The sequence below is a fragment of the Helianthus annuus genome, chromosome 8 (genome assembly GCF_002127325.2).
Source record: "Helianthus annuus cultivar XRQ/B chromosome 8, HanXRQr2.0-SUNRISE, whole genome shotgun sequence".
Taxonomy (NCBI): Eukaryota; Viridiplantae; Streptophyta; class Magnoliopsida; order Asterales; family Asteraceae; genus Helianthus; species Helianthus annuus.
In genome coordinates this window covers 156702291-156724894 of record NC_035440.2, presented here as the reverse complement: position 1 = coordinate 156724894, position 22604 = coordinate 156702291, and the positions used below count along the sequence as shown (strand labels likewise).

The window sequence follows — 22604 nt, the reverse complement described above, 5'->3', positions numbered from 1 at the left end:
GCGTTTCTTTCTTCCTTTTGAATTTACAGGACCAAATGAGCTTAAAAGGAAAAAGGAACAAATAACCAGCCAAAAACCAACATAAATACAAGAAGAAGAAATAACGTGACATGCCCGACCCCTCGGCAGCATCTCCCAAGACAAAAATAAGAAAACAGAAGCTGACCACGGGGCCGTGCCCAGCCAGGCATGGGTCATGTCAGACCTCACACAAAGACAAGACCAGCAGAAGCTTATACGCCCACCACGGGGCCATGGGCAGCTCACCATGGGGCGTGGTCAACTCTCAGATTTGCAAAAGCTTGATAGTACAATGAAGAGTTGACCACGGGGCTGTGTCTAGAAGCCACGGGGTCGTGTGGGGCCCTCTGCTGACAACTGCAATTAATGAAGGAAGAGAAGGAGCTGGCCACGGGCCGTGCCCAATGGACACGGGGCCGTGGTCGGGGTACTATTCTAACTATAAATAGGGGTGTTTGGTTCACTTCAAAGGCATCCCTTGGCAAACCACTTCTCTCTCATTTTGCCACGACTCCACCACCATTACAACACCAACACCCACCACCATCATCCATCTATCATCTTTAGAGTGTGGAGTAGTCTCGGGATCGAAGATTGATAGTAAGAGTTCTTGTCAATCAAAGGCCATGCTTGGCTAATCTCTTGCATCACTTGGTGAAGACAAGTCTTTAATGTATTACTTTTGATTTTTAATCTTTCGGCACTTTTTGATTGGATATGTATTAATGACTTTAATAACTAGTTTTTTATGTTGAAAGTGAATTTTCTTTACTATTTCTTCATGATGTCATTGATTTGCTCATTCGTGTCTTTACGGTCTATATAAAGCGCATTAACTACTTTAAAGGGGGGTTAGAAGGGTGGTTTGGTAAAGTTCTTGTCTCGTTCAGTGTATAGATCCTGCGAAGACTTAGTTCAAGCTTACTAGGACCTCCTTCAATGCCCCAAAGGTATTAGATGGGGGGTTGCGAATAGCTTAAACCCCTCATATGTAAACTACTATTAAAACATTAAACCGGCTTCTTGGGATTGTATCCTTGCTGACTCAAACCACTTAGCCGAGGGTAACGTCACCTTCAAAAGAGGGCCTTACCACTTTTCGCATTAATAACTTATTTAATTATCTTTCAATATTCCGACCCTTTGGGATTGTATCCCTTTTGACTCAAACCAATGTGTTGAGGGTAACTTCACCTTCAAAAGAGGGGTCTACTACTATAACTAAGATAATCTATTAAAAAGTCCGAAAGTGAGAAAATCATCAAAGGGTGCATTAAAGAGGATTTGCATTCAAGTGATTCTATCTTTTCTATTTGTTTTTCATTTTATTTTAATTTTTAGATTTACTTTCATGTTAAAAAACTTTTATCAAAAATTTAGATCGATTGGACGTTGACAACAAACCGGTATTAAAAGCTCTTGTGTCCTTGGACGACTTCGGTATCTTACCAACACTATACTACGCTCGCGATGGGTGCACTTGCTCTAGTGTGTGTTTAGTGTTAGTACAATATCGTGTTTTATAAATTTAAAACTTAACTAATGCGTAAAACAAACTTAAAATATTAATAAAATCATATCACGCTCGACAAGCACCAGTCACCAGTACCTAACTTGCTCAAGTAGCTACTAAAAGTGTTTCCGTTAACAGCCTTTGTTAGAATATATGCGAGTTGATCTTTTGATGATACATCTGAGAGCTCTATGATTCTTTCCTCCAGTTTCTCCTTGATGAAATGTCAGTCTACCTCTACGTGTTTTGTTCGATCATGTTGAACTGGGTTTTCTGAGATTTGTATTGCAGCCTTATTGTCACACATAACTTTACTAGGTTCCCTTTGGGAAAAAACAATGTCTTCTAGTAGCTTCTTGATCCAAAGAACTTCTCTTAACCCTCGAGCTATACCTCTAAATTCCGCTTCTACGCTTGACAGAGTGACCACTTTCGGTTTCCCTTATCTCCGGCCCAGTCTGCATTAGTGTAGAGCTCAACATTTAAACGTCCATTCGGTTTGAACAACACTCCATGGCTTGCGGTCCCCATTGAGATACCTTCAAATTCTCTGAGCAGCTTCCATGTGGGTAACTTATGGTTGGTGCATAAACTGACTTACCACTCCAACAACATATGCTATATTAGGGCGAGTATGGGAGAGATAAATTAACTTTCCCATGAGCCGTTGATACCTTTCTTTTTCTACAAGCTCTGCATTAAGTTCCATGTGAAGTTTGTGGTTCAGCACCATTGGAGTATCTGCTGGTTTACAATCAATCAACCCGGTTTCTGCCAGGAGATCAAGGACGTACTTCTTTTGGCAGATGAAGATCCCCCATTTAGACTTGAGAACTTTTATTCCAAGGAAGTACTTGAGGTTCCCTAGGTCTTTCATTTCAAATTTTGAGAATAGATTCTTTTTCAGCTATGCTATTTCTTCTACATCATTTCTGGTAATAATCATGTCATCTACATATATGATCAAGCAAGTTACAAGGCGGTTTCTTCTCTTGAGGAACAGAGTATGATCAACATTAATTTGGTGATACCCATATTTTTTCGTGGCCAAAGTGAACTTTCAACCGACATACTTCCCATTCTTTAAAATTCCCTGAAAAACCTGTAGGTGCTTCCATGTAGACTTCTTTCATCAGGTCTCCATGAAGAAATGCGCTTGTAACATCAAACTGGTGGAATGGCCATTCCTTATTGGCTGCCACGGAGAAGAGGACTCTGATGGTGTCCATTTTTGCGACCAGAGAAAATGTCTCAGAGTAGTCGATCCCGTACGTCTGAGTGTAACCTTTGGCTATGAGCCGAGCTTGGTATCTTCCAATGGAACCATCTGGTTTATATTTAATTGAAAGCACCCACCGACATCCAACTGTTTTCTTCCCTTTAGGAAGAGTGCACTTTTCCTACGTGTTGTTTTTCATAAGAGCATGCATTTCCGTTTCCATTGCTTCTCTCCAGTTCTTCTTACCCTGGGCTTCCTTTACAGAACTTAGTATTTGTTCGGAATATAAGGAGGTAACAAATGCTTTCACACTGTTAGATAAGTTCCCATCAACTATATTAGCTATAAGATACCTTGAATTTCTGAATTCCCTTTCTGGGGAGTACTGTTTTGGAGGAACTCCTCTATTGGCTCTGGGAGGTAGAACATATGTTCGCGGTGTTGTTCCAGAGCCTCCATTATGTTGTTCATTTGATTCGACCTCTCTTTGGACTGCATTGTTCTATTAAAGTAGTCTCCACATGTTCCACTGTCTCGTGACTTTCATGATCGTTAGTGATAACTGGATCAGATTCGGGTAAATTTTCAAGGTTTGGCAAATTCTCAAGGTTTGGCAAATTTTCAAGGTTTGGAGAATCACTTACCTCGAACACCAGTCTGGATGATTCTTGGGTGACACTTCCGATAGGCTTAGGACGTGTGGATGTATGAGATGAATTGTCTTCGGTTGTGGATGGAATCCACTTCAACCAACTCAGTGAGTCCTCATGCTCTATCTCCCCCTGACCACTGAGATAGGACTGATAGTAATATTCTATTTCAAGAAAGTCGCAGTGGACAGTGGTAATCACACGACGTCGTAATGGGTTATAACATCGGTGGCCTTTCTGATTCACCCCATAACCAAAAAAGACACATTTCTCGACACATGGGTCAAGTTTGGATCATTCAGTTTGGGTATAAGGGGAAAAGCTGTACACCCAAAGACTCGAAGTGGTAAGGTAAGAGGTGGAGGTAGTTTGGTGAATGTGGATAAGGTATCTAGGGGAGTTTTTAGGTCAAGGGCTTTGGCTGGTAAACGGTTAAGGAGATGCACGGTTGTGTTTATAGCTTCGGGCCAAAAAGATTTAGGGACTTTGGATTCAAGCATAAGGGCCCGAACCATTTATACCAGAATGCCATTTTTTCGCTCAACTACACCATTCTATTCTGGGTGTTTTAGGCAAGTGGTTTGGTGAATCATTCCCCTCTCTTGAATAAATTGTTTCATGGAGTTATTAACGTACTCCCCTCCATTATCAGATCGTAAGATCTGAATGTTGGTTTTGAATTGAGTTTGGACTATGGTGTAAAACAATCTAAATTTGTCAAATACTTCAGATTTGTGTTTTAAAAAATACACCCATGTCATCCGGATACAGTCATCAACAAATAATAGGAATGTATTAGTGAGAAACATTCACTGACCCTAGTGTTACTTGGTTTGAGTGGTTCTTTTATGGCTTTTGGCTAAGGCACATGTTTCACAGTCTAATGTACTGTTGGACGGGAAGAGTTCCGGGAGTAGCAAATGTAGATACCCAGCGGAAGGATGCCCTAATCTCCTATGCCAAAGCCATGCTTCTCTACTCTTTGTTCCGTGAGCAAGCATCACAGTCCCTGACGGAGTCACCTCATCCACATAGTATAAGCCATGTCATTCAGTGCCACGCCCAATTATCTTTCCAGTTCTGATGTCCAGTAAGATACAAAATGAGGATGCATTAGAATTGTGCAATTGAGTTCCTTTGTAACATGACTTATTGATAACAATTTGTGTATTAACGAAGGAGCATATAAACAATTTGACAGTCTTAGATTGGGAGATATTTCGATAGTTCCTCCTCCCTTTACTAATGCATTTTCGCCATTTGTAGTTTTAATGTGGGTTCTGTTTGGTTTCTTTGTAGAGACGAAATCCGATGGCTCGTACGTCATCGTATTTGTGGCTCCACAATAAAAAATCCAAGGGTTGATTTGATCACCATTTTTCTTCGTTGTTAAATAGGCTTCCCCACTTGTTGACGGATAGTCTTTCAACAACTCATAGTTCCGATGATTACCCATTTGTAAAGAAAAACAGTTTCTCGAACAGTTTATTTTTAAACATGCTGACGTAATAATGGTACTGGACAAATTAACTGAACATACGTATTTCTCAAATACGCTGAACACTTGAACTCGCGTTCAAGACTTAAAGTTGCCGGAAATATTAAAAACGCCGGGACATGTTTATCTTAAGGTCGCCCAAATACGCTGGGCAAATTAAGAACGCTGGAATAACAACGCCGGGAGAAATACGTTGGGCACGTTATCTTACCGGCGTATTTATCAAATACGCCGGGCAACTTGAACTCTCGTTCATGATTTAAGGTCGCCGGACTTCAACAAATCCGCTAGCTGATGAATAAATCCGCTCAGAAGAAATTCGCTCAGAACAAATTCACCGAAAGTAATTGTCTGTGGTTGTGAAATTGTCTGTTTTTGGATTGTGGTTGCAAGGGCTAAGGTTTGCAGCCGCTATAGTTTTGATGGTTGAAAGAAGAGAGACAACTATGGTTTGCAGCGGCTAGGGTTTACAGCGGCGAAAGAAGGGCAACGACGCTAGCAGCGGTGAAAAGAAGGGCAGCGACGGTGAAAAACCAGCGGCTGATATGGGTTTGATTTGTTCGGAGTTTGATTTTGTTTTTCGGTTTTTTTTCTGGCTTGAGGTTGAATTTGCTGGGTGATGGATTGTAGATGATAAGCAAAGCGTTTTCAAGAATCAGAAACACTACTTTGATACCATGTCAAATTAGTATAGAGAAAAATAGAGGCTTGTATTAGATTGTAAAATTGTGATTAGGGTTAAATATGAAGGGTATTTATAAAGAACACCATATTACACATCTAGCCCTTATACTATTACTTATTCTCTTCTTTCCGATAAGATATACAAGAATCACATTCTTCAAGTACTTGAAAGCATAACCCTAACATTCAAAATATCATTAGTGACCGTCTAAAAAAGCAGGGGCGCTATACGTTTTCGACCCCGGTCGGAAATCTTAAGCTTCGCCGCGGTAAACAAGGTCAATCTCGGAGAGCCATCTTGAATCCAAGTGCAACCAAACTGTACCCATTCGTTTGGAGTAAATACAAATTAAAACGACGTTAACTAAGTTGTACGGGTTTCGATCTTATACCTATAACTCTTCGAAGCAGTAACTGTTTTGCCCTCCATTAATAAGCTAGCTAGGCTTTTGTCTTTAAGCCGATTCCTATTGATTTTGGCTAGTGACTCTATAATATAAGCCGATTCCTGTTAATTATGTTGTGTCGTGTCGACTTTATTAATTAGCTGCAACGACGGCAGATTTAACTACCAAAAGTTTGTCAATAAAACATTAATGGCAGATATTAATGTATGTAAAGAATCACACATATTGGATATTGGTAATGGGTTCTTTTTTCTTATTTTTATTATTTAATGACTTTATAACAAATGGGAACTCAAAATTAAAGACAGAATCGCTATTCTTTTATGCAAGGAAAGTAGAAATAATAATAATTTATGGGGCCCTACCATCTTTTTATAATTTCTCACTTTTGCAACACAAATCCAACAAAGCCAATAAAGTCAAAGTGTCAAACTCCGAAGCCGACTTTATCAACTAGATCACAGCACACGTGTTATTTTTTAAATTTTATTTATTATTATTAATTATTAACTATGTGTCTTTTCATATTTATTCAGTTTAGTTAAAATTCTAACATACGATGCTCTGCTAGTGGTTAAGAGGAGACGAAAGGACGCCGGAGACAATTTCGCCGGAATAGTGTGAAGGATCCTGGTTAATCACCCATTCCAGTTGCATCGTTCCCCCTATCTCGACCGGAGTTTCTCGCTGCGTATTGAGGTAACATCTGTGTTCTCATTCTTGATAAATAACAGCTTTCTCCTGGCCTCCTTTCCCGCAGAATTTTTTACGGTTCCCGGAGGGCTTAGCGGGTCTGATACCGGTCGCGGCTATCTGAGTATAGTTAAGCTAGACTGGTTCGAATCCCATTAACACCTCTAGGGCTGTTCTTGTTCTGTTCATTTGTTTCTTCGGAGTAGCCATGGAGAGAGGGAGTAGAGAGGAAGGCGAGATAGAACCGGAGTATAATGAGGAACCTAGTAAGGAAAAAGCAGTAACCTTTTATGTCTCAAACCTGCATCCCCACATTACAGATGGTGAATTGTGGATGGAATGTAAGAATTACGGACACATAGTGGATGCCTATATAGCAAGAAAATTGGATAAATGGAAGAATCGCTTTGGTTTTTTGAGATTTGTTAAGGTCAAGGATGTTGACAAGATGGTGAAGGCTCTAAATCAGATGTCATTTTACGGTTGGAAGGTAAAAACAAATGTGGCCAGGTTCGTTAAGCCAATGAAGAAAACACAAAATCTGAAGAAGGTGTGGACGGAGAAAAACAAAGAACCAGAACTATTGGCAACTGACAAACCGGAGTCATCAAAAAACGGACGTGTGAAACAGGGTGTCTCATGGGCTGACGTGGCAGCAGGGAAAAAGATACAAAATGAAGAGGAGAACTGGTTAACGTTTGCAAACGAATCAAAACCCTATGTCAAGTGGAAGGGCCGGGCTATAGTCGGTGAATTGCACAACATCAAGGCGCTTAGAGAAGTTAGCACAATGAAAAGGAAGTTGGGCCTAAAAAATGCTCAAGTAAGGTACTTGGGAGGATTGAAGTTACTAATAATTTTTGAGTCAGAAGAAGATATGAATGTGAAGATGTCAAAGGATAAGGAGTCATGGAACGAATGGTTTAACAAAATAAAGATATGGAAAGGTGAACATATTCAGTATGAGAGAATCGCATGGTTGAGAATCAGAGGAGTACCACTTCAACTGTGGATCAACGCAGTTTTCGACTGCATTGGAGAAAAATTTGGCAGAGTCGTAATGAATTCAGACGCAGACGAAAAGGATGTTTGTTTCAACGACGACATAATCGGAGTAATTGTTAACAATGGTTCCATGATAGATGAGAAAATCAACATAAGATGGAAAGACGTGTTGTTTGACGTATGGATATCGGAGGTTAATCAATTATGGTTACCGGAGTTCGTTAAGGAGATGGATTCTTTCGAGGACGTAGAAACACAGGTGAACGGTTCACCAATGAAAGATGGGGATGATAGTGCAATACCGGAGAAATCGGATCCCCAAGAAAAAGTAACTGAAGATGCAGCACCGGTACCGGAGCCAAACCAACCGGAAAAATTCCCGGCGGAAAATGAAAAGGCGGGAAACGAAAGGTCGGGGGAAGATACCGAAGAGGTGAGAGACGATGCAAATAAGGAGATTCCAATAAATGCACATGGTAATGTTAATTCGGAGAATGATGACGTCAACATGGAGCCGCCTAATTTGTTTGGGTCCCCAAGACTTTGTCAAAGAGATAAGGCTGACCCATTAGTAACCCCTGTAACAGTTGGGCCTAGCGATACGGCCCAAAAGAAAAGAAAGAGACTATCTATTGCTGAGGCCCGATCCATGCATCTAAAACCACAGTCGGTGGTAGGTAAAAGTAGAATCCCGGATCTAAATATCGATGTGTCAGATGACTCTAGAAACAGACCAAAGAAAAAATTACTTCTTAAAAGAAGGAAAGCATTCAGAAGGAGAAACAAAAACAAAATTAAAATTACAGAGGAAGTGATTAACGGTGAAGAATATAATGGCGGTAGTCTAGATGATGAGGTGGAATCGGAGTGGGAAGTAGAATCCGGGGGAGTATCAGAGCAACAAGAGGAAAACTCGGCGGAAAATATTGAAGGTATCGAAGATATCGGGATCGATGTATTGGAAGAAAATAGCGAAACAGAGAAGACGATTGAAATTGGGCAAAAAATTGGTGTGGATCTATCAAGGTTCGAGTCACTGGTAAAGACCACAGTCGTTGAAGAAAAGGAGGAAGGTGGGTCAAAATGAATTTTGGAACGATTAATATAAAAGGTGCGGGAGGAGCCGGGAAAGCAACTGAGGTCAGAAGTATGTTGAGTAAGTATAACTTATCTTTTCTAGCCATACAAGAAACACAATTTAGAGATTTACCTTTATCTAAAATTAGAAGATTCTGGGATAGTTCGAGTTTTGAATTTTCAAAGGTTGACGCGGATGGAAGGTCTGGGGGTTTATTGTCACTATGGAATCCAAGAGTGTTTAAGAAAGAGTTAGAAGTAAAAAATCAGAATTTCATATTACTAAAAGGTAGCATTATTGGGGATGGTGTAGAATTGGTCATTGTAAACATCTATGGTTCAACGCAAAAAACTAATAGGAGGCAAATGTGGGAAGAATTGTTGGAAGCAAAAAACATGATCAGTGGGAATTGGATAATGCTGGGAGACTTCAATGAGGTTAGATTTCCGGAGGAAAGGTTCAACTCTCAGTTCGATGCGAATAGTGCCATGTGTTTCAATAGTTTTATAAGCAGAGGGGGACTTCAGGAGTATAATATGGGGGGAATGAGATTCACTTTTATGTCCGGTGATGGATCAAACCTTAGCAAAATTGATCGGGTTTTGGTTTGCGATAATTTTATGGGGAAATGGCCGAACGCGTCTCTCTTAGCGCTTAACAGAAATATTTCCGATCATAGCCCATTGATTTTAACTACGGTAAACAATACTTTTGGACCAACTCCATTCAGACTCTTTAATAGTTGGTTCAGTTTTGTTGGCTTCGATCAGGCAGTAAAGAGGGGTTTAAACAAGTTCTGTGATTCTCGGTTCAAAGATGAGGTTATGGCAGTTAAAATCAAGGCTATTAAAGATGAACTAAAAACATGGAGGAAGAATAACAAAGAGGAGGAGGAGAGAGAATTGACGGAAGCCCAAAATAAGCTAAAGCAGTTGGACGACGTAGCGGAAAATAGAATATTATCTGACTCGGAAATAGTAGTATGGCAAGACTGTAAAGATAAAATTAAGAATTGGCACAACAAGGTGGCAGCGGATTTGTACCAAAAGGCGAAGATAAGGTGGATCGGTATGGGAGATGAGAATACAACCTACTTTCATAATATAGTAAATAACCACATTGCAAGAAACAGAATCAGTGGCCTATGGATTGGTGGGGTATGGACATCAGATCCAAATGAAATTAAATCACAATTCCTGTCGGCCTTTCAATCGAAATTTAAGGAGCCAATAGAAGTCAGACCCAGAATCGGAGCTGCTGGGTTTAAAAGATTAAACGAAGCTCAAGCCGCAAGTTTGGTTACACCATTCTCCATCAACGAAGTACGTAATGCGGTTTGGGAATGTGGATCAAACAAGTCACCGGGCCCAGACGGGATAACCTTCAAGCTTATAAAATCATATTGGGAGGATATTAAGGGGTTACTCATGGAAGTAATGGATCAATTCTACGTTCATGGTTCAATTCATCCTACTTGTAGCGCTTCGTTCATCGCCTTGATCCCAAAGGTAATTGACCCTATTACATTCTCCGATTTCCGACCAATCTCGTTAATTGGTATAGTAAATAAAATTATATCGAAAATTTTAGCAATCAGAATGAAAAGTATTATAAAGGAGGTTGTGTCAGATGCTCAGTCTGCATTTATGTCGGGTAGGAATATTATCGACGGTCCCTTAATAATAAACGAAGTGGTGGGTTGGGGTAAAAAAACGGGTAAAAGTATGTTCATTTTTAAAGCTGATATTGAGAAGGCCTATGATACGTTGAATTGGAAATTCCTGATATCCGTCTTAACAAACATGGGATTTCCTCCGAAATGGAGGAACTGGGTTATGGGGATTTTATACGCAGGGAGAGGATCAGTACTAGTGAATGGCTCCCCAACGGGTGAGTTCCAATATAAAAGAGGCCTAAGACAAGGTGACCCCCTATCACCGTTCCTTTTTATTGCTGCCATGGAAGCTCTACACGTGATGATGGTGAATGCAAAAGAGAAAGAGATTTTTCGCGGGGTAAAATTACCAAGGGACGGCCCATATTTAACTCACATGTTATATGCTGACGATTCAGTGTTCATCGGGGAGTGGGGTGAAGAAAATGCAAAGAATTTAAAAAGAATCCTCCGAATCTTCTATTTGATATCTGGTTTGAAAGTAAATCCACGAAAGAGTCAGTTATTCGGTGTAGGAACAAATGACGGGGAAGTGATAAATACGGCTAAGTTCTTCAATTGCAAGGTTGGGAAATTTCCATTTGTGTACTTAGGTTTGAAAGTGGGGGCAAATATGAATAGAGCAATAAATTGGAAGGAAGTGATCGACATGTTCAACAAAAGACTTTCAAATTGGAAGGCAAAGAACCTATCATTTGCAGGGAGGGTAATTCTAATAAAAGCAGTTCTTGGTAGTTTGCCAAACTATTATCTTTCGCTCTACAAATGCCCGTGTGGAGTGCTAAAAGTATTAGAAGGGATACGAAGGAAATTTTTGTGGGGAGGCAACACCACTAATAATAAGATAAGGTGGGTAAAATGGGAGAAAGTGGTAGCATCGAAAAACTTCGGAGGTCTTGGCATCGGTAACTTAAAAGACACAAACCTGGCATTATTAGCAAAATGGTGGTGGAGAATTAAAATGGAAGCGGAAAGTCTATGGGCAAAAGTAATATGTGCGATTCACGTAAGGCCGAGAAAGGTAGAGGCTATACCGTTCAACAAATCGTTACCGGGTGTCTGGAAAAATATTGGGGAAATAACAAAAGGCTTTATGAAAAAAAAATATAAATATTAATACAAATTTAAAAAGCAGAGTGGGCAGGGGTGACAAAACATTATTCTGGGTTGACGTGTGGATCGGAAATGATTCGTTAAGAACACAATTCCCAAACTTGTATCAGTTGTCATCAAAGAAAAAAGCAATGATCTGTGAAGTTCATAGATCAATAAATGGGGGCACATTGTGGGATTGGGGTTGGATAAGGTTACCGTACAGCGAAGAAGAAAAGCAACAAATGGAGACACTAAAGGAACGTCTGCAACAACAAAGATTGACAGAGTCGGGTGACGTTTGGGTATGGAAGAACTATGAAGACCAAGAGTTTTGTGTAAAAAATGTAAAACGTTCTTTAAGTCAGAATTTAGATCTAAATGCAGAACCGAGCAATTTTTACTGGAATAATTGGGTGACCGGAAAAAGTGTAGCTTTTGTATGGAGAGCGATAGATGAAAGGATCCCATCAGCAGCGGCTTTAAGGAACCGAGGCATGAACATACAAGATGTTAGGTGCAAGATATGCGGAGTTGAAGACGAAACTGCAGGTCATTTATTAATAAGCTGTAATCTTGCCAAGAGAATATGGGATGCGGTTTCGATGTGGACAAGATTTCCGTTGTATAATACGGCTGCCAGTGTATCGGAACTTCTACAGGGGATTTCGGAATGCAATAGGAGCCGTTCAGTTAGAAAACTACTTCACGCGATTGCTATTCAATCTATGTGGATCATGTGGAAGAATAGAAACGAAAGGGTTTTCACAGGAAGACAAAGGGCGTGCCAGTTGATCGTTGAAGACATCAAAGATACAACTTTTCAAGGGGTTAAGTCCAGATCGAAGTTCAGCACAATGACAAAACAAGAATGGTGGGATTTTAATTTTAATCTGTTATAGAGTTATGTTTCTGTTTTTTTTTCGATTTTTTTCTACCCATCTGTTGTTTTTTATGTTCAGCTGCTGGCTGAGTTGTTTTTGTATTCGGATTTCGGTTTCCTGGGAATGAAAGTTTCGTCTTGCTATTCAAAAAAAAAAAAGTTAAAATTCTAAAATAAATAGTAAATAACACGGTGAATTTTTTAAATGAAGCGAAATTAACAAAAATTAATGTGTTTCTTTTTACTCTAACTAAGTTCGATTATATTCCTGGTTAAACCTATGAACATATTCAACGAAATTAGCAGACGAATGATTGGTTCCTACGTTAACCCTCTTTGGTTTTATATATATATTTTTTTAATTCTATATAGCTTAATCTAGTTGGAAGATAGTATTTATCAAAGAATAAAAAGTTAAACGGGAAATTACTATAAGTTTTTTACAGTTCCCACATTGTTTTATAAACAATTGTGTTCATGCTGTCATTTTATAAATTTATCATAAAAATATGCAAAAGTACACAAAAATATTTCATGTTAAAAAGTCATGTAAATTTTCATGACCCAAATTAATTTCAAAATGTCAATAATTTCTTATTTAACTCAGTGAGCTTCGGAAATATTTAATAATAAAGTTAGTCATGCCTATTTGGTTTAACAGACAAAAGAAAAAATATCTCTGAATCATTTGAAAAGGAGATATCGATATTTTTAGCAGATTTGAAAAGGTAACTTCGCTATCTAGCTGGATACGAGAAGATGCAAACCAAAACCATAACTATAATATTTGTAGATATTCCTTGGCAAAAGTATATTTACAGTTGATACTTGATCTGACGAAGGAAGGTTGTTATAGAGAATCCTCTTCCTATGGTGATGTGTGTTTTGGAGATATTAGTATAGTGATCCAAGATTTGTAAAATATTCAGTCAATGATAATCCAAAGAGAACTGTTTGTAACCAAGTATCTATTCGTAACCTATTATGGTATTTGTGTTCTTCAGCACATGAATTCCATGAGTCATGTTTGAAGAAAATATCAAATATGTAATCACAATTCATATATGTATCGTGCATTGACGAAGCTTGGGGGTCGATTTTCCCAATTTCGGGAGGCGAAAACGTATATACCTAAAAATTTGTATACGAAGATACTGTTCATAACACTACGCGTCGAAAAGTTCGGGGTGCGGGCGCCCCCTCCCGCCCCAAGAAAGCTGTGCCCCTGGTATCGTGTATAGGTTGGTTGACATGGCTATTATGTTTTATGTGTTTAACATGTCAACTTTTTGAATATACGTCCTCAGATTTGTGTTTTCTAACCTTTTGTGTTTGTTGAGAATGAAGGACTTTCACATATGTAAATCACTCCTCCAATTATTCCTTTTCCACAAAGTTGACACTTGGAGTATTGAACATTTGCATGTGATATATTGATTCATTTTTTAATGTTGTTTTAAACTATTCAGAACTGTTACGTGTAAAATTTACTAATGTAATGAGTGATCCACAAAATATACTTCAATCCATATCTAACTTATTTTGTTTTATTAGTCATTTCAGAGAATACACATTTTTTTTTAAAATCCCATATGATATTACTTTACACCAACTCATAATAATATGTGTAATATTTAATGTTTTTACATATAATCTGTAAAAAATAACCATCCCGACACATCATAGAAAACATATAACATCTATTTATTTATTATATATGATGAAAATACATAAATATATTGTAATAATATCATATTTATTTGTTAATTTTAGCTTTCAATTCTTTCCACCCACAGCCTCACTATTGCGGCTCTCTCTCTCCTTCTCTTTCGTTCTTTCTCTCTCACACACTAAATACACACACGATTCTTTTTTCTTCTCTCTCTATATAAACCCTATCCTCTCCCTGTACTAAGCGGAAAAAAACACAATCTAGACTATCAATAGCCTCTCTCTCTCTCTCTCTCTCTCTCTAAAAAATTCTACATCTCTCTCTCTCTCACACAAAAACACCGAAAACACACACACATATCAAACAGAAGAAGATCAAATGAACAGCAGTAGCAACAACAGTGTGGAAATGGGTGGTAGCGAAGAAGATGATCAAATGAACATGATGGAAGACCTCAGAAGAGGCCCTTGGACTGTTGAAGAAGATTTTACTCTCATCAATTACATCGCCCATCACGGAGAAGGTCGCTGGAACTCGCTCGCTCGATGCGCTGGTATGTTCTTTCAGTCATCAATTACAACTACAAACTTATGTTTTTTATTACAAGAAATCAGATTTTATACATAAATTTAAACGAGTTGTGGTGATCTTGTCGCCCCTTGTTCCGGCAAACCATCATCCATGCATAAAGGAATATTCCGATGAGTTTTCATTATATTTGGTTTATTTTATAAGAAAAGAAAAGTGAATAAATTTGATTGTTTCATAAAGTTTATAGAAAGAGAATGAATGATGGAATTTAGAAGTGCTTTTTAGGGTATAATGAACGTCTATAAACTTTACCAATAATTTGGTTCATTCTATCTTCAATGTATTTTCTTTATTTTTGTTACATTGTTTGTATATTAAAAAAAAAACATATATTAAATTTAAACAGGACTCAAAAGGACCGGAAAAAGTTGCCGGTTAAGGTGGCTGAATTATCTCCGACCAGATGTTCGACGGGGAAATATTACTCTCGAAGAACAACTTATGATTCTTGAACTTCATTCTCGTTGGGGCAATAGGTATGTTTTTTTTAGCGGTTATTAATGTTTATATAATCTTATTTATAAGGATTTAATTATATAACAATTATTTGTTACTATTACTTAGATGGTCAAAAATAGCACAACACTTGCCGGGAAGAACTGACAACGAGATCAAGAATTATTGGAGAACAAGAGTTCAAAAACATGCAAAACAATTAAAATGTGACGTGAATAGCAAGCAATTTAAGGACACCATGCGGTATCTTTGGATGCCACGCCTCGTGGAGCGGATACAGGCGGCTGCCACCACGACCACCACCACCACCACCACAGGTTGTTCGTCCTCCTCCACCACCACCACCACTTCTACAGGAGCTACCACAAACTCCTACCCACTCAACCAAAGTAACAATATAGATAATATTGTTACAAGCCAATTGGTAATGCCCCAAGGCCATAACAACTGTGGCAACATGTCATCAAATTTCCGAAATACCCAAATCACCCCTAGCTACACACCCGAAAACTCAAGCAACACCGCAGTCTCACCTGGCTCCGACATGACCGATTGCTACTTTCCAGCGAACCATAGCCTAAACCAAAATTTTATTCAACAAAACAATCCGATTGGTAACGAGTTTACCGACACCTTGATTAGCCCGTCGGGTTACTTTAATCCATGGATGGATTACCAATCTATGATAGAGCAAAACAACCAGTGGTCCGAGGGTGGCAACCGTGGTGATGATCTCTCCGAGAATATGTGGAACGCGGAAGAAATTTGGTTTCTCAAACAGCAATTCAACATGTGATCAAATGATAACAAGAGAAAGATTAATTTTATGATGTACACATTATTGGGTTAGAAATCTTACAAAAACTTGTGAGATACACGTTTCTAATTTGTGATACAAAACAACTTGCATGTTTTTTTATTTTTTTCTTTTTTTTGGGTGGGGCTAGAATTGTAATTCAGTCACGTTACATTATTATACACTACTACAGATTTTAATTACATATACTTGGACATGGCACTTGATTTAGTTAATAATCATGATAAACGTGATGATACTTTGTTTCATTGTTGAGTTTACAGTTTATAATAAATTTATCATTTCGTTTCATAGTTTATGTTATAATTTGGAACATATTTAGTAATCTTCATTAATTTTATGTATTGGTTCTAATGAAAACGATTATTATGCATAAAAATCTGAACTTCTTTTATTTATGTTTCTCACGTAAATATTTTATTTCTTATCCTTCTTATATATAATGGTATGTGTATGTGTGATCACTTGTCAAGTAAAAAAATCAAATTTTTTTAAGAAGTGCGTGATAAAAATTTAATCATCAAATTTATAATATCCGTCCACATATTAGACATCAATCATCGTCATTGGATCAAAATGATAAAAGTAAATTTCATATGTGAAAAAAACTGATATTGATTTACATATGAACAAACTTAATCTAGTTATCTGAAAGCTCAAATTTTAAACTATATTATTAGATATTTTATTTTATATGTTGCCGGTATATTTATACTTTTATATATATATTTCCTTTAAAATTCAACTATAAACCTCATAAAACATACTGTTGCCGGTATAAATATACTTTTATATATATTTCCATTAAAATTCAATATAAAGCTAAAAAAAATAAAGAATAAAGACGATAGGTCGATAGCCAATTAGCCATCATTAGAGGTGAGGCTTTGTATTAATTTACATCGATAAATGTTACCCAGTATTTGAACATTAGGAGAGTTGGATCCACTAACTATTATTATATCATCAATATTCTAGTCCTAGTTGTGAAATAAAGCATGTTTTGTTTGTTTTCTTATCCAAATTAATAATTTAATATATTATACGTACAATAATTAATCATTTTCTTAGAGTAAATAAATATAGTTGTATAGTTTATATTGGATATTATACGCATGAGTTGTATTTTAAGTATCTTCAAAGTTTATAGATTAAAAACAACTTATTCTACTTTAATTAGATCTAATAAAGTCATGGAATTTTGGAAGCTAGTCGATAGGGAATGAACTTAAGTAATGCTCTAAATAAATTTAATGAGTAAGAGGCATGCCCTACTTCTAGATTTTCTTTTTATCAATTTTTTCGTTTCTAGATACTTTTGGATTAATTTCATTTTGCTTAGTTGAATTTTTATTTACTCAAGCTAAGCTTTATTTTAGTCACATATAATAAATGGGTACAGTAAACTATATTTTATGTTTCTCTAAACCTCTATGTTTTCATATTTATTCTAATTAAAAACACAAGGTTTAAATTAACAACGTATAATGTTTTATGGGCTGTTTGTTTACCTCTTAATGCGTCTTTTAATGGTTCAGATATCTTACTGTTTCAACACTTAATGGTTCAGATTGTTTGTTTCACAAGCAGATGTCTGAATGGTTCAGACATTTGCCTCTGAATGGTTAAGATTTAAACAGACTCTGAATGGTTAAGACCTCTAATCTGAATTAGTCAGTTATTTGCCTCTGAACGGTTAAGCATTATACAGGCTCTTAATAGTTCAGACCTCTTACTGGTTCAGCACTTAATGGTTCAGATCTCTTACTGGTTTAGCATTTAACCATTCAGATATTGCCAAACAGCATTCTTACTGTTTTAGGACATGATTTCAGAAAATTTAATAATTTTATGACCTTAAATAAAACATTGAGAAAAATTTCTTGTTTTGGAAAAAAATAATAATTGAAATGTTTATATGCCGGCCATATGGAAAGATTGAAAATTGGAGAGAGAAAAGTTTTATAATTAATTTTTCTTTAAGAGGGTAGTGATTTAGTGACGTGGCGTGTTGAGATTCATCTAATCTTAAAGCCATATGTTTGATGTACTATGTTCTTATCATGTTCTCCGTATGCCACGTGACTACCTTCTTACGTCCCCCGTCTGAACTCATTCACAATATCCATCATTAATATTCCTTTCAGAAAAATAAAAATTATTATGTAGGTAGGTCTAAATATAAAATTGGTAAAGAGAATGTAAAAGTTCATAGAAAAAACAAAGGTAAAATGATTATGTTTTTATAACAATAAATAAATTATTTGTATTTGTATTTCTAGAAATATAATTTAAAGAGTTAATTACATATTTAGTCCCTGTGATTTGCATAAAGTAACATACTTAGGTACTAATAGTTTAAAATCACATTATAGGGTATTAACTTTTCATTTTGTAACGTTTAGAGGTATTAACGTTATTTGTAGGTTTAAAATCACATTCTATTAGTACCTAAGTATGTTATTTTGTGCAAACTACAGAGACTAACTATGTTAATACCCTAGAAGTTAATACCTGCAAGCGTTACAAAATGAAAAGTTAATACCTTAGAAGGTGATTTTAAACTATTAGTACCTAAGTATATTATTTTGTGTAAACCATAAAGACTAACTATGTAATTAACTCTAATTTAAATATGTCGACACACTACCGTTCAATATATATTGTATAAAAATTTGTAACTAAAGCGTTAACAGTAATTTGTTTGCAAGTTTGATCCATTCTCTCTCCAAGTAAATCTGGTCAGTATATGTAAAAACCTTATTTGATATTCTCCTCCCAGGTGTTCAAATAAAAATTACTAAATATTCAATCGAGTACCACTTTTTTACCACAAGATTGGATTTTTATATATGGGGTAATCAACATCACTATAAGGTAGTAAGGTTTATAAAAATTGATGCAGGTACATTACATGAAAATAGGCCTGTAAATGAAGCGAACGAACACGAACATAGATATGTTCGTGTTCGTTCGTTTAACTTTAACCGAACACGAACACAAACACGAATATATAATTGAACTCATTTTTTTGTTCATGTTCGTTTAATAAGAAATCAAGCATGTTCATGTTCGTTCGTTTAAAGCCTAAACGAGCAATTCATGAACAAAAACGAACACAAACGAACAGTTCACGAATATAAATGAACACAAAAGAACTTAAACAAAAAAATTTAACTAAACATAAACAAACATAAATTAACATGATTGAAGAAACATAAACGAATACAAATGAACGTAATTGAACAAATATAAACAAAGACAATTTAACATTAGTGAACACAAACAAACAAGTCTAATATATTACAATTCATCCGAAAACACGTCTAAATTAGGGTTCATAGAAACTAAATTTAAGTAGTTTTTTATAAAAATTTTAAAATTTCATTTTTATTACTAGAAAACTCAATTACTAATTAGTTATATTTATATAAGTAGTTAGAAAACCTAATCTATACTATATAATAAAAGAAACCATTTTCAGGACACTTGTCATCATATTAGGCCATGTCTTATAGATAATTATTATTTAGTTTAATCTCTTACGGATAATTATTATTTAGTTTAATCAGATAATTATTATTTAGTTTAATCTATTCTAATTAATTATAGATAACTCTCATACAAAATATTATTTAGTTTAATCAACAAAACCAAACCTTGTGATAATATATTATTTATTTTTTTCATTATTAAAAAAATTTATTATATTGATTTTATTACATAATTTAAAAAAATGTATATAACTTTTAGTATTAGTTTATATATAAAATTAGATTTAATATGGGTTTTTTAAAATACAATGTGTTTTATATTTTATCACTCAAATAGCTGCTTATTTACTTCTTGAATAACATGTTTAACAACTTTATATTCTTTTCAATAATCATCTCCGTAATCACCATATCTATGGCGTATCGAGTATATCCATTAGTTTTTTTTTAAATATAATTGATTTATTACGGGTTTTATTAAAATATAATCTATTTCATATTTTATCACTCAAATAGCTGCTTATTTGCTTCTTGAATAACATGTTTGACCACTGTATATTCTTTTCAATAATCATCTCCTTAATCACCATATATATGGCGTACCGAGTATATCCATTAGTTTTTTTAAATATATTTTTCTTATTATTTGGTATATAAAATAATATTTATTCAACCCGTGTAATGCACGAGGGTTTTTTAAGATACAAGTTTTTGATTATTTGTTAAACAATATTATATTTATTCAACCCGTGTAATGCACATGGTTTTAAAGATTTATATTTTTTATTTGGTATATAAAATTCCATTTACTCAACCCGTACAACACATATGGTTCTTATAGATACAACTTTTTATTATTTAATATATATAAAATTAAATTTATTCAAACCACGCAATAAATGAGGTTTTTAAAGATATATTGTTTTATTATTTAGTATATATAATTTATTTATTCAACCCGTGTAATACACGGGGTTCTAACCTAGTATTTATATAAACATAACTATTTACGTATTTACTAAAATTTAAACGTACGAACATAAACGAACGTTCACGAACATAAATGAATGAACACAAGGTGTGTTCATGTTCGTTCGTTTAATTAAACGAACAAAACTTTTGTTCGTGTTCGTTCATTTATTAAATAAACGAACTTCCCGCCGAACAAGTTCACGAACAGTTCATAAACGTTCGGTTCGTTTACAGGCCTACATGAAAAGTTAGGAACGATAGGGTTCTTAACTACATTAAAAAGATACCGGAGAAAATGTTAAAAGGAAATCAAGACGAGCTCGTGTGGATGGATTAAAAATAGGGAAAATCTCCAAAATAGCCGTTGACTAGTCAAAATATAAAAAATAGCCATGTGAGCCCTCTCAAGGAGCGGTTTCAAGCAACTGAAACGGCTTAAAACCCATGATTGTCACGTGTCTAGATGGCTTGTGATCTTTTAACATGGCTTAAGCCTTTTTAGTGTAGCAGCTTGTGATCTTTCAACTAGGCTTGAGATCTTTCCTAGTAGCGGAGCATAGCCGGTTATTACCGGTTCGATGTCTGGCCGTAAGCTTACCGTCGGCAACTTGCTCATAGCCGGTTATTAGCCAACAGAGATCTAAACCTTCCGATCACATCGTCGACCACCCTCAAACCCATATAAAAACCCACCACTATGTCGGACTCTTTTTTTCTCCAGCTGCTTGTATCCTGATCCTGACCCTCGTCTCTGTTTTTTGCCCTACCCGGTTTCACCCGGTGGCCTAAACTGTTGCTCCGGCCCAGATTCTTTCCATGCCCACAGTCTTGATCTATTACGCAGCCCAAGTTGTTGTACATTTATATATTATTATTTTGATAAAATATGGTTTTGATAAATCTGATCTTAATTACATAAATATATTATAATATTGATATAAAATTAACAAGTAGTCTATATTTAAATTCAAGTTTAAGTTTTTCTATGGGAACAATTACTTTTATTTGTTATTTAATGAATTCTTCAGCTAATTTCCATCCAAATAGAAATTAGATTGAGATTAAAGGTAAACCGGCACTACCTTTTTTTTAATAGCAAAAATTAGTATTAAATACTACATTCGTATATCTCGAATTTATAATATTACTAATCATGTCTCTTTTAACAATATTTATTATATAATATATTAGAGTAATTAATAACTTAAATGTTAGGTCTTGTATATCTAGTACTGTCAAATCACAAAGTTATACTTTGGATGGGAGGACCGACTACAATCTTTCAATATTAAATTGAGTTATTGGATTTTATCATTCCTAATTATGGGCTATTGTCTGCTGTCATCCTTAACTATCATTTTGACGTTCGTCACCATCAACTTAACACTTAGTGTGTTCTGTTAGCACGTTGTTAACTAATCACTAACTTGGGGTATCATAGGGATCTTAGGACACCCCCAAAACTATAATAATAACAGGATCAAAAGTTAGTGATCAGTTAAGTTAACGACATGGTGACCGAACACACTAAGTGATAGTTGGGGGGTGACAGCAGCCAATAGACAATAGTTAAGGGTGATAAAATCCAATAACCCTACTAAATTATTTACCAAACAAATGAAAGAACTTACGCCTTTGTTTGTTTCGTTGGAGGCCACATCACTGTTGTAAAAGGCTTGTTGGTGGCAGGATCTAAGACATCCTCATGCTCTAAAAGAAATGATTCAGCCAACTTCATATCTTTGAAATTTACTTTAGCTTGTTGCTGCAACTTGTTAAAGAAAATGTTTACTTGTATTCCTTGTGTTGTAAAACAATGTTATTAATATAATGAAACTTTTTAGTACCATGTATTGTGAGCAATTTGTAACGTGACTCACTGACGATTCCGCCGTGAGTTGGGGTGTTACATCTAAACCCACTACTTTTAGATCTGTTGTGGATCTATCTCTATCACTGACTCGGGATGAGGTGAGATTGAAGTCAGTCAGGACCGAGACTGACGGAAAGAGGAAGCGTGGTGATAATCGCTTCCAGGAATTGAAGAAAGGAAAATTTAGGTTCAATAAGAACCAGCAGAGGTCGGACGATAGACCTATTTGTGGGAGACGACACTAGGGACAGTGTGAGACAAACCAGCAGACAAAGTAGTATGGTATCTGCAAGAAGACTGGTCACCAGTCT

General features: G+C 35.9%; 1 protein-coding gene across 1 annotated transcript; it reads left to right on the top strand.

The window, feature by feature from the left end:
- The first annotated feature begins 14338 nt into the window (after positions 1-14338).
- LOC110873753 (transcription factor MYB108) lies at positions 14339-16012 on the top strand. The gene is made up of 3 exons (XM_022122744.2): positions 14339-14643; positions 15028-15157; positions 15246-16012. The coding sequence occupies exons 1-3, from the start codon at positions 14469-14471 to the stop codon at positions 15931-15933; spliced, it is 993 nt and encodes a 330-aa protein (XP_021978436.1). The 5' UTR covers positions 14339-14468; the 3' UTR covers positions 15934-16012.
- Positions 16013-22604: the final 6592 nt, after the last annotated feature.

Bases quoted from the DNA above. Each gene is read 5' to 3' on its own strand.
- LOC110873753 (XM_022122744.2), top strand. From the start codon at position 14,469: ATGAACAGCAGTAGCAACAACAGTGTGGAAATGGGTGGTAGCGAAGAA. The intron at 14,644-15,027 runs GTATGTTCTTTC...AAATTTAAACAG, and splicing joins CTCGCTCGCTCGATGCGCTG to GACTCAAAAGGACCGGAAAA. The intron at 15,158-15,245 runs GTATGTTTTTTT...ACTATTACTTAG, and splicing joins CATTCTCGTTGGGGCAATAG to ATGGTCAAAAATAGCACAAC.